This window comes from Helianthus annuus, chromosome 8, assembly GCF_002127325.2.
Source record: "Helianthus annuus cultivar XRQ/B chromosome 8, HanXRQr2.0-SUNRISE, whole genome shotgun sequence".
Lineage (NCBI taxonomy): Eukaryota > Viridiplantae > Streptophyta > Magnoliopsida > Asterales > Asteraceae > Helianthus > Helianthus annuus.
The window spans coordinates 5,682,938-5,694,501 of NC_035440.2; the positions used below are offsets into that span (position 1 = coordinate 5,682,938).

Consider the following 11,564-nt stretch of genomic DNA (forward strand, 5'->3'; position numbering starts at 1 on the left):
TGTTCACTGGATGCGGTGCGATGCCGCATCGCTGTGAATACTTCCGTTTTCATACACCAGATGTGATGCTATGTCGCATCACTCTACCGTTCTCATGTTCCATGTAAGTCCTCCTTCGTTACTAGATAGATTGGATTCAACCCTTGTGCCGACGCGTTCCCGCATGGGCACAAGTAGGTTGTTAGCTAGTGGGGGTTTTGATAAGGGTAATGGTCACTCGCAGTCAATGCTGACGCGAGATCTGGGACCATACCCCTTCAAGTAGAGAATTTGATTTCATAATAAATTAATAACTGATGATAAAATAGTAAACCTGGTTCACCGGTGCCATCACATTAAGTTGTGACTTGGTGAATGACTGATGTTGTGTAACAAGGGAGGAGAACTTGGATGGGATTGAGCCTGAGAAGTGGTGAGAGGAGTGTGAAGGTGGGCCAGGTGTGTATTGGGGGTAGTAAGGGGTGGGCCGGTGGGATAGATGTTGTTTGGAGTTGGGCCGGTTGAGTATCGGCGGTATGGGGTTGGGTTGGTTGGGTAAGAATTGTCGTAGGGGGAGCGGCTTGGGCCTGAGAAGAAACCGCCTGGGTTGACGATGAGATAGAGGCCGAAGGGTGTTGGGCTACATGGGGGGTGTGGGTTGGGGAGGGATGGTTGATGTGGGAGCCGACCGAAGGCCAGTGGTGGGGTGATATGGGATCAGTTAAGAAGTTATAGGTGAGAGTGGGGGAAGTGGAGGTGAGAGATTGGAAGGGGAAGGTAGTCTCGTCAAATAAGACGTGACGAGATATGTTGAAGGTGTGAGATCGAAGGTCGTAGCAACAGTAGCTACGATGAGAGGGTGGATAACCAAGAAAGACACATGGGTAGGAATGATGTTGAAGTTTGTGAATGTTAGTGGAGGGGATGAGCAGGTAGCAAAGACACCCAAAAACACGAAGATGGGCATAGGTGGGATTTTGTTGATAAAGTAAGTATGTGGGGGTTTGGTATTTGTGAGTTTTTGAGGGTATAATGTTAATTAAGTAGGTGGCAGTCTCGAGTGCATAAGGCCAAAAATTTGTGGGTAGGGAGGATTGAGAAAGGAGGGTTCGGGTGATGTTGTTAATGGACCGAATTTTACGCTCGACTTTGCCATTTTGGGATGAGGTGTAAGGACAAGAGAGGCGAAAAAGAATGCCATGTTTGTCAAAGAAATTTTTAAACAAAGCGTTGACATATTCTTTCCCATTATCACATTGAAAAGTTTTTATTTTGCGGTGAAATTGAGTGTGGACAAGTGTGGTGAAGGATTCAAAGGTGTGGTAAACTTGTGATTTGTTTGAGATAGGAAAGGTCCATAAGAAATTTGTATAATCATCCAAGAACAAGACATAATAACGGTGACCTCCCGAGCTTAAAACAGGAGAGGTCCATAGATCACTATGCACAATGTCAAACGGTTGCAAAGTAACATTATTAGATAAATGAAACGGAAGTTTAATACTTTTTCCAAACACGCAAGGTTCACAAATGGTTTTATTCAAAGTCTTAAAACAAATAGAATTAGAATTCTTTAAAGATTGCAATAAGGTAGGGCCGGGGTGGCCAAGACGTTGATGCCATAGAGTGGAGGACTGAGCAGCCAGTGATGGAAGGTGGAGAAGCAATGGAAGTCTTGGGAGAAGGTGTAGAGATCACCGTTGCTGTATAATGGGAGCCCGGGTCTTGTAGTCCTTCACAATAAAACCAAAAGGGTCAAATTCGACAGAAACAGAGTTATCTTTTGTAAATTGACGGACAGAAATAAGTTTTCTAATAAGGTTTGGGGCATAAAGGACACGGTTTAAAGTAAAGGGTGGGTAAGGTGGTGGGAAGGTTTGAGGTCCATGTCCAAGCACTGGAATGTTTGTGCCATCACCAACAATAATATTTTCATTCATGCCATTATTAAAAATAGTATGGAAATTACCTGCATTGCGATCCATGCTTATAGTTGCACTAGTGTCCATGACGCCATTGTTGTAAGATGGAGGATTGAGGGACATGGTGTATAGTACCTGTTGAATATCAGTAGGAACTGTTGATGCCTGATGAGCCTGGTTTGGGCCGGGACCGAGGATACCTTGACCTGGTTTAGCAGATGATTGTGGCGAGGTAGTCGGGTAGGGGCACGGTGGAGGCGGTGGAGCCCATTGGAGCCATGATGAGTTGGCGGCAGTGGGGGGTTGAGTGGGTGGGTTCCATGGAGCAGGGAGTGTCCAAGTGTAAGTGGTCGGTGAAGTCCAAGCACCATGAGGTTGCTGTGAACGACCACGACGACCACGTCCTCGGCCGCGACCACCACGCCCTCGGCCACGGCCGCAGTATGCAGTGGTACTGATGGATTGATCGGGTGGGTTGGGGTTCTTAGTAGTTGTGGCAGTGAGTGCATGGGCCGCCTGTTGAGAGGCATAGATAGCTTTTTCCGCTTTCTGGTTTTCAATCATGCAAAGTTGTGACCGGGCCTCATAGAAGGATGGTGTAGGTTCCTTTTACTGAAGAATAGTAGAGGTACCTTCATATTGGTCCGTAAGCCCGGCAAGGAGATGAAGAACAAGGCGTTTGTTGTCAAGAGGGGCTCCGACATTTGCTAGTTGGTCAGCTAAAGATTTGATAGCTTGACAATAGGCGGACATATTGGGGAATCCGTCTAGCCTGGTGGTTGCAAAGCATTGCATGAGGTGTATGGCACGAGCATTCTTGTTGTCATGGAAGAGGCCTTCAAGAGTTGACCACGCATCATAGGCGGTGTTACCCGGACGTATGATGGTGCTAAGAAGGTCGTTCGAGATCGTGCTATAAATCCATTGCAAGACAATGGCCGATCCCAAAGTTCTTCCGTGGAGGTAGCCGGTTTGGGATCCGTGGAGGTGGTGGTAGCCGGTTTGGTATCCGGCTTGGGGGAGAGATGATCAATTACCTGAAAGGCCCGGCAATGAATGCGAAAAAGTTCGCACCATGAAGAGTACTGTCCGGTTTCCATCTCGAGAAGGACAGGGATGAAGTTTTTGATGCTGGATACGGTAACCGCGGATGTATTTTGGTGTCTGTTGGCTCGGGTTTGGGGTCCGTCGGAACGGGAGAGGTAGGAGGTGGGGTATTCATGAGGTGAAGGAGAAGAGAAGCAACTGCCGAAGCAGAAGGAAGTCGGCAGCGGTAAAGAAAGACGGCAACGAGAAGGTGGGGGATAGGGTTAGAATGATACCATGTAAGAGATAATTATCAATGCTTGCCTTCTCTTCTCATTAACCTTGGTATAAATAATACAATTGAGATCAATAAGGATCTCATAAATATGGAAACAATATAATATATTTAATCACAATATTTTCTACAATAATATTCTATTAAGGCCAACTTGAGATTACCTGGTGGAAGATCAGTGTTGACTGTTGAAGTACTTAAAAAAAACCCTAACATGAGCCGAAGAGCTCGCCTGCCTAATGAGAATCAGGGCCGTCTTTCATGCTCGAGCTTCGGTTATTGATCGGAGAGTCGCGCTTCGGTCAAAGATAATATTTATATACCCTAATTACCCTTAACAAATAGCTAGTGGTAGCAAGGGGTCGAACCACGAAGAGTATGTGGTTTGTGTGCGGATTTGATTGAATTATGAATAGTTGTCACGTTTATGAAGCTTGCTATATTGTTTTTGTATGTTTTTGTTTGATTGGAAGTTGTGAATTAGAATAACTAAAATGATTAACTAAATTAATTACTCACGATTACTAAACGCAAGAAGTGGAAATGATTGTTTGAACAAAAATAAGAAAACCAGGTTCACACCCGGTTCGGTAATTGCATTCCTAGGGTTCCTACACGTTTTAAGATTGATTCAATTGCAAAAACGATTAACGAGTTTAGTGTTACACGGCTTAGGTGCCAAGAGCTATCAACGTTATAAAGAACGGACCACAATGCACTTCGTTACCAAGAACATGTAAACTCTAACCTAGACAAGGCATAATTGCACATAAACATTTCATAAAGTCAAGTTTAATCTTCACTCGACGGTTTACGAATTCAATACAAATGCAAGACAATTACCATAAGTTTCTAATCAAGAAGCAATTTGTCACAAAATCAATCCAAGAACAATGTTTTAACCCTAGACTTACAATTAACCTACACCGGGGTGAAACCTCCGAGGAATTAGCCGCGCATGATCGAAGAAACTTGATCACCGGATGTTGTAGAATTGAATTGGATCATCATGAAGCTTTAAGGTGAAGGAATGGTTAGGGTTTGTGGTGGAGAAATTGAACGGATGGAAGGTGGAAGAATGATTGTGATGGTGATGAACTAGGGTTTTTGATTCGGATGAGACTTCGGGTTGTTGGATGGATTGTAGATGGAATAGAGATGAAGTCGTGGGTGATAATGGCTCCAAGTTGAAGTTCAAAACTCAAAAACATGTGTAACTCCCAAATTGAATGAGTTTGGACCAATAAAAATCGGCATAGACCCCCAATTAGCCAAAATTCGCGTTTCACAAAATCAACACCCGTCGCCGACGGGCCTGACCCCGTCGCCGACGGGCTTCCAAAAGCTCCTGTTTGGCCGACGGCCTAATTGACTGGATACGGGTAAACTCAGCATACGGGGTTATCTGGGACCCGTCCGGGACGGGTATACACCCGTCGCCGACGGCCCCTAAGAATCCACTTTTCCATTTTGCGCTCCTTGTACTCCCGATTGATCCGTAACGCATCCCGGTGCTCCGGTTTTCGACCCGGTGACCCGTAAAGCTCCCGAAAAGCTCCTTAAACTCCCTTAAACCTGCAAAACACAAATCTAATCAAGAGTAGGCAATTCGAAACTAAAACTTGTGTAAAAACATCAAATTAAACAATTACAAGCACCGGTTTTCACCCACGTATCACATCCCCACACTTGTCTTTTGCTTGTCCTCAAGCAAATCTGTTTTTCACTTTCACGTGGGTCGAACAACAAACATACATCCCATTCCCGAGACAAAGGTTAAGGTCTAATGTCATGCTAAAGTTCAAACTCTTTACAATATTCAATGTATTTAATGGTAACGTGCTTTAGATACACAAATGGTTACCCAAGATTAACCCGCCCGTAAAACTAACAACTCATGCATATCCCTCACAATGTGCTCTCCACTCGGCTTAAAAATTTGCTAACATGTATAATGTATTAGCATTTCAACAATTAATCGCTCAAACCGATTAGAACACGTACCCGCATATGCTTGCAACTCAATCACTCTCCACTATCAAACACAAATACTAAGCACTAGTCAAAAGGTCTTTGAAGGGTTGTAACGGGGCTAGGCGAAGGGTAGGGAATAGGACATTTCAAAGTGGCTATAGTGATGGAAATTCGATTCTTATTACAAACCACTAAACTAAACAAGACTAATTATAAACATCAACTATGAGGCAACAACTTCCGCCTTTTATTCAACAAACTACTAGCACATCTTTTTGTGTTTTCTCAATGTTTTTTCATTCTTTTTCGCAACATTTTCTGAATTTTTTATTTTTTATTTTTTTTTTATTTTTTTTTTTACAAGTGAATCACAACTATACAAACTTAAGTTCCTATAATCGAATTTTCATCACACGGGTTTAAAAAGAAAAGGCTTATGGTTATGGGCTAAGTGGGTGATCAAACGAAAGGTCTAGGCTCAAAATGGGCAACTAAGGAGTTTGTTTGGGTAAGGATATAAAAATGGTTTAAAGAGAAAAAGGTTTACCTAATGCCTTAATCATTCTCGTGCTTGTATTTGGTCTATAGTCTCAAATGTATCAAAAGTTGCAAGTTCTACAATACGCGACTAATGGCCCACTCAAACAAAGAAACATGTGAATGTGCATCTATGATGTATAAAGGGCTCAAACCTCACGTATAAGGGTATGATATGTGATATGCATACATTGCTAGTTCCTTGGGCGAATTATTCTCAAATAACCACCCGCTAAATACCCGATATGCTTATTAATTTGAACTTGACCATGACAAAAGACCAAATGGTTTGTGACATCCTTCGTTGACTTGGTTACTTGTGCTTTTTGAGATTGCTTTGAAAACAAGACATTTTTGAAAAAAAAAATTTTTTGAAATTTTCCCCCATCCCCACACTTGAGGTAAACATTGTCCTCAATGTGTAGTATTTAAATGAACGGGTCAAAATCGAAAATTTTTACTACTCCCCCATCCCCACACTTGAGGTACATATTGTCCTCAATGTGTAAGAACTAGAGTTTTAAAACGCACAAGGGATGTGACACGGCTAACTTCCCCAAAATTACACCCCGGAAAATAAAATACACTTTACAATCCACTTATTTGCTACTAAAAATCAAAGATAAAAAGAAACGTATGCACCTGGTTTTTCGCTAGTTCCTCGTGTGCTCTTCATCTTTTCAACCAAGCGGTCGTCTCACGAACATAGTGTACCTACAAATCTTAACCCTTGTGTAGAAGCATGCTTCTCACAACCATCAAAATTTGTTAGTTACCTAGTTCTACCACTTTTATGAAATTATTACCAAGCCATACATTATTTTACCTTTGACTTTATGTGGAAAATATTTTACAACAACAATAACCTAACTCACTTTCGTAGGAATCACGACGGCATTTAGCATATGCACGCAAGCCCTTTAAACCTCCCGATAGCTCGGGAGGACGAGTCGGTCTCGTGAGGGTTATATAGGGAACACACCCACAAAGTTCATTTACCTAGACATAAATTAAATAAAAACGAAAAGAAATAACGGAATATAATATACAACAACAACATAAAACATACCATACCTCTACCGCTGATATCGCTCGTTTGGATCCATGGGCGGGTTGGGTTGGTATGGATAACCAGTGAGGGCCTCGAACATCTCCCTATAGTTATCTAAGGGGCTTTGCTCCCCTTGAGGCGGTGGTTGGTACGGGATTGGAACGAAGCTAGACCCTACCGCTTCGGGCCAATGCGGAGTCGGGTCGGATGGGCCTTGAGGATAGGGAAGATCGGAGTAATTTGTCCACCCCGAGTGCTCGGCGTAGGGGAGGCCGGCTTGGTAGTCTCTATGGTGTCGCTCCTGATCATGCAACACTTTGGCGTTATTAAGCGCCATCTCTTGAGAGACGTACATGGCACTCCAACGGCGGCGGTTCAATTCTTCTTCTTGTTGTCGACGCGCCGCTTCCGCTTCTTCCCATGCCCGCCTTCGGGCTGCTTCATCCTCCTGTTGCTTTGCTAACTGTTCCATGTGTGATCTTTGCATGGCTTGGAACAGTTCTTGCTCTTCCATGAACTTATTCATTCTTTCACGTTGGGCTCCTTGAGCGTCCCAGTATTCTTGCATTGAAGCTCCGTAAGACCCTTGCCAAGCTTCTCTCCTTTGATTGTATTCCCGACCTTCTCCTATACACGCGGAGACATTATCATATATCTCCTGTTGCCCTCTATCAAAATTTTTGTAAGAGGGCACACGTCTCCGAGTCACAAAACCTGCCACTTCTGCGTTAATCTCTCTGTGTGGCCGCATGTATCGTTGCCTCGGTCCTTGTGCCCCGGAAGGTTCAGCTTCCTGCTCCACTTCTTCCTCCATCTCCACATCTTCTTCCCGCACGGGTGGTGCCCCAGAAGTACGGACCTCATACTTGTTCCCCAACTCATCGGTCACAACATACTTATTGCTCGAGAACTTGACCTCTATCTTCCAATTTTTCTTCATGTAAGCCACGTTAAATTCCTCCACTGGCTTAGAGACCCATAGTGCTTCCAAGGGTAAGCAGTTCTGCTGCACAATCATAGCACTAATGAGGCGTGCATACGGAATAAACCGCCTCTGTGACGACTCCCTGGTAGCCCATGTGTTCATCATTACTATGTGCCTCCACGACAGTGTTGGGGTCCCATACAGTAAGGCGTGCACCACCCTACAGTCACTGACTCTCACTCCCCCACGATCACCAAACCTCGCTAAGATGTTTTCGACCGAGATACCTTGAAGAATCTTTCCTTCAAGCGACATTTGTTTCCGCTTCATTTCCCCCCCTTGGTGGGTCGGTAAAATAACATCTGTCAATTGATCAACATCATTTGGGTTCATATGGTTATCCAAAAACTGCTCGATGGTGGGGTAGTCATATGCTTGTGCTCCCAAAGAGTCAAACCGAGCAATACGATTCATAGTTTCGAACGACATCGTCATGTTACCTCGAGTTGTCTTCCCCACTAGCTTCCATTGTGAAGGGGATTCATTCTTGTTGACAAGCCTCAAGGTGGACAACCATTCACATACTTCCGACAAGTAAATCCTAGAAGTATTGTCTTCACACCAATCCAAAACACTCTCCCATCCTAACCTCTCAAACATTTGTACAATCCCGATGTTCCGGAATTCTTCTACATTCACGGTCCGTTCACATATCACTCTTGTTGGAACCGACGTGTTCACCCCATTCACCATCTTCCATTTCCACAACTTCGCTTCTAACTTTCTATCTTGATAGCTCGACAACTGTTTGTTCTTCTCGTCGTCCCAAATTCTGGCACTTTGGCTATCCCTGAACTTTGCCCATTCCCAATCTTGTCGGTATAATCTTGCATCATTTTCCTCAACAGAGCTCGGTTGCTCCCACTTCTTCGGTATTAAACCGGAAGAAGAACCAATCCCGGATGATGAAGCTTGACCCGTAGTCTTTTGTCTCTTGCTTCCCGCCATGACTACAATCACAAACAAGCAAAACATCAATATAGATTCAACCTTCATTAACTCCCAAACTTTGAACATGAGGTATGATGTTGACAATTTAATTAACAAGTATATGCAAAGTCGCCTCTTTAAACTTCCAAAGTCGCTCACTTTATCATAAAGTTATTAATCTTTTGTCAATCTTATAATCTCTTATAATTTCAACAAAAATCAACATCATCTTCATGTTCAATCATGTTCATAACAGTGTAATCACTTCACTATGGTTATGACATACTCAAATTCCATTCAAAACAACTAATCTTGCTCAAAATCATGCTAGCACAACATACATTGTCTAAACAACCTACTCTTAAACCAAAAAGTTTAAAATTTCGGAAGAAAAACACTAGTATATAATAATCAAGCATAAATTTAAGAAGAATCCATACCTTTGGTGTTGTTAGACAAGAAGAACTAAGAAAAGATGGCAAACAAGCAATTTGATGAACACCCTTTCAAAAAACCCTAAAGAACACGCCCCGAAATCTTGCACAATAGCAAGAATTGATGAAAACCGTGTTGGGGGTTTTGTTCGTCTTGAAAAATTACCCAAGATGGACCCAAAAATTAGTGGATTTGGTGGAGAATTGAGAGAGTTATGGTAGCTTGAAGGTTTAGGGTTCTTGAGGTGAGATGAAGAAGATGAAGGGAATAGGGTGATGTTAGGAGAGAGAAGCAGAGGTTTTTGTGGTGGAGAATGAAGTAAGAAGATTGAGGTTCGATTTCGTGGTTTAAAGTGGGTTTGGATGAGGTTTGGTGAGGTGAAAGTGGGTTTAAAATCGTTTTTAAAAGAGTTGGAACGAACCTGCGTCGGACACAAATTGGTGACCCGTCGCCGACGGTCTGGACCCCGTCGCCGACGGGTAGTGAAATTTGGTTCTGGTGCCGACGGGTTAATCGTCTGGTTACGGGACAAAAGGGCCTACGGGGTATATTCTGAAGCCGTCGCCGACGGTCATCAACCCGTCGCCGACGGGTTACCCATTTTATATATATATATATATATATATATATATATATATATATATATATATATATATATATATATATATATATATATATATATATATATATATTTTAAAAAGGATAATTTTTATTTACTTTTATTAAAGGGCTATGTACACTAAAAAATTCCTAGAAATTAATAAAAATCTTTTTGTGAGTTTTTATGAGTTAAAATTTCTAAACAAATAACCGTTAACGGCCCTACCACCCCCCCAAAAAAGTCGTGTATTGTCCTCAATGCACCAAATCAAGTCTAAAACATACCTTGTATCTTCATGACCCGTTTGGAGTGCCCGAACTTCACACAATCAAGAAAGGTTAGTATGAACCGGAAACGATTCACATCCAACTACGCAAACAATTGAATAGATATACATAACTTTACAAAGCGTGTTACCTGTCCTTTTACTTCACCTCATATGTTGGCACGCTTACCAAGAAACATACCAACTCCACATTTGCGTCCTTTTTCTCTTCGTTACCATCAAGGAATGGTTTAAGGCGGTGCCCGTTAACCGTTTGCTTCGACCCGTCCTTCGGGTCCTTGATTGTAACATCTCCAAGCCTTCCGACCCGTGTAATCACATACGGGCCCATCCACTTGCTCTTGAGCTTTCCGGGGAAGTATTTAAGCCTCGAATTGTAGAGCCAAACCTTTTGACCCACTTCAAACTCCTTTGGCTTCAACTTCGCGTCATGTGCCCTCTTCATGTCATCCTTGTACTTTGAGGCACACTCGTACGCTTCTTCCCTAAGCTCCTCCAATTCACAAAGCTTTAACTTTCGCTCCTTTCCTGCATCGTCATATTTCATGTTAACCTCTTTTATAGCCCACCAAGCACGATGCACAAGCTCAACCGGTAAATGGCAATTTCGCCCATAAACTAAGCGATAAGGAGTGGTTCCAATAGGTGTTTTATGAGCCGTTCTATAAGCCCATAAAGCATCATTTAACTTCGTTGACCAATCCTTTCGGTCAGGTCGAACGGTCTTTTGCAAAATTTCTTTTATTTGCCTATTGGAGACCTCAACTTGACCGCTTGTTTGTGGGTGGTAGGGAGTAGCAATTCGATGGTCAACACCATACCGTTTCAAGAGTTTGCCAAAATTAAAGTTTTTGAAATGAGATCCCCCATCACTAATGATCACCCGGGGAACCCCAAATCTAGAAATTATATTTGTTTGAACAAAATTGCAAACAACGGTGTGGTCATTCGTTTTGGTGGCAATCGCTTCGATCCATTTGGATACATAATCGACCGCCACCAAAATGTATAAATTGCCATGCGAATTAGGGAATGGGCCCATGAAATCGATCCCCCATACATCAAAAATATCTACAATAAGGATCGGTTGCATGGGCATTTCATCCCTTTTTGATATACTCCCTAACTTTTGACACTCAACACAATTTTTAGCGAAATTAAAAGCATCCTTAAAAATAGTCGGCCAATAAAGGCCGCTATTGAGCACTTTGTGTCCAGTTTTGTGACCACTAAAATGGCCCCCACAAGCAAATGAATGCAAGTGCATCAAGACGCTAGGAATCTCCTCGTCGGGTATGCATCTTCGAACGACTTGATCCGGACAAAACTTGAATAAGTCCGGTTCTTCCAACGTGTAATACTTGATTTGAGACAGGAAGTGCAACCTCTTCCTTCTATCCCAATGAGCCGGCAAGTCACCTGTAACCAAATAGTTGACAATATTAGCATACCATGGTAATATTCCAACTTTTAAAATTTGCTCATCTGGAAAAGTCTCATTAATTTCTTCACGGGAAGAATCCTCTACACTCAACCGAGACAA

General features: G+C 42.7%; 1 protein-coding gene across 1 annotated transcript; it reads right to left on the reverse strand.

Annotated features, from left to right (window-relative positions):
* Nucleotides 1-1,673: 1,673 nt before the first annotated feature.
* On the reverse strand, nucleotides 1,674-2,465 carry LOC110869461. The gene has a single exon (XM_022118713.1). It carries the CDS (start codon nucleotides 2,463-2,465, stop codon nucleotides 1,674-1,676), a length of 792 nt encoding a protein of 263 aa, XP_021974405.1.
* Nucleotides 2,466-11,564: the final 9,099 nt, after the last annotated feature.

Coding starts and splice junctions, on each gene's coding strand:
- LOC110869461 (XM_022118713.1), bottom strand. CDS start 2,465: ATGATTGAAAACCAGAAAGCGGAAAAAGCTATCTATGCCTCTCAACAG.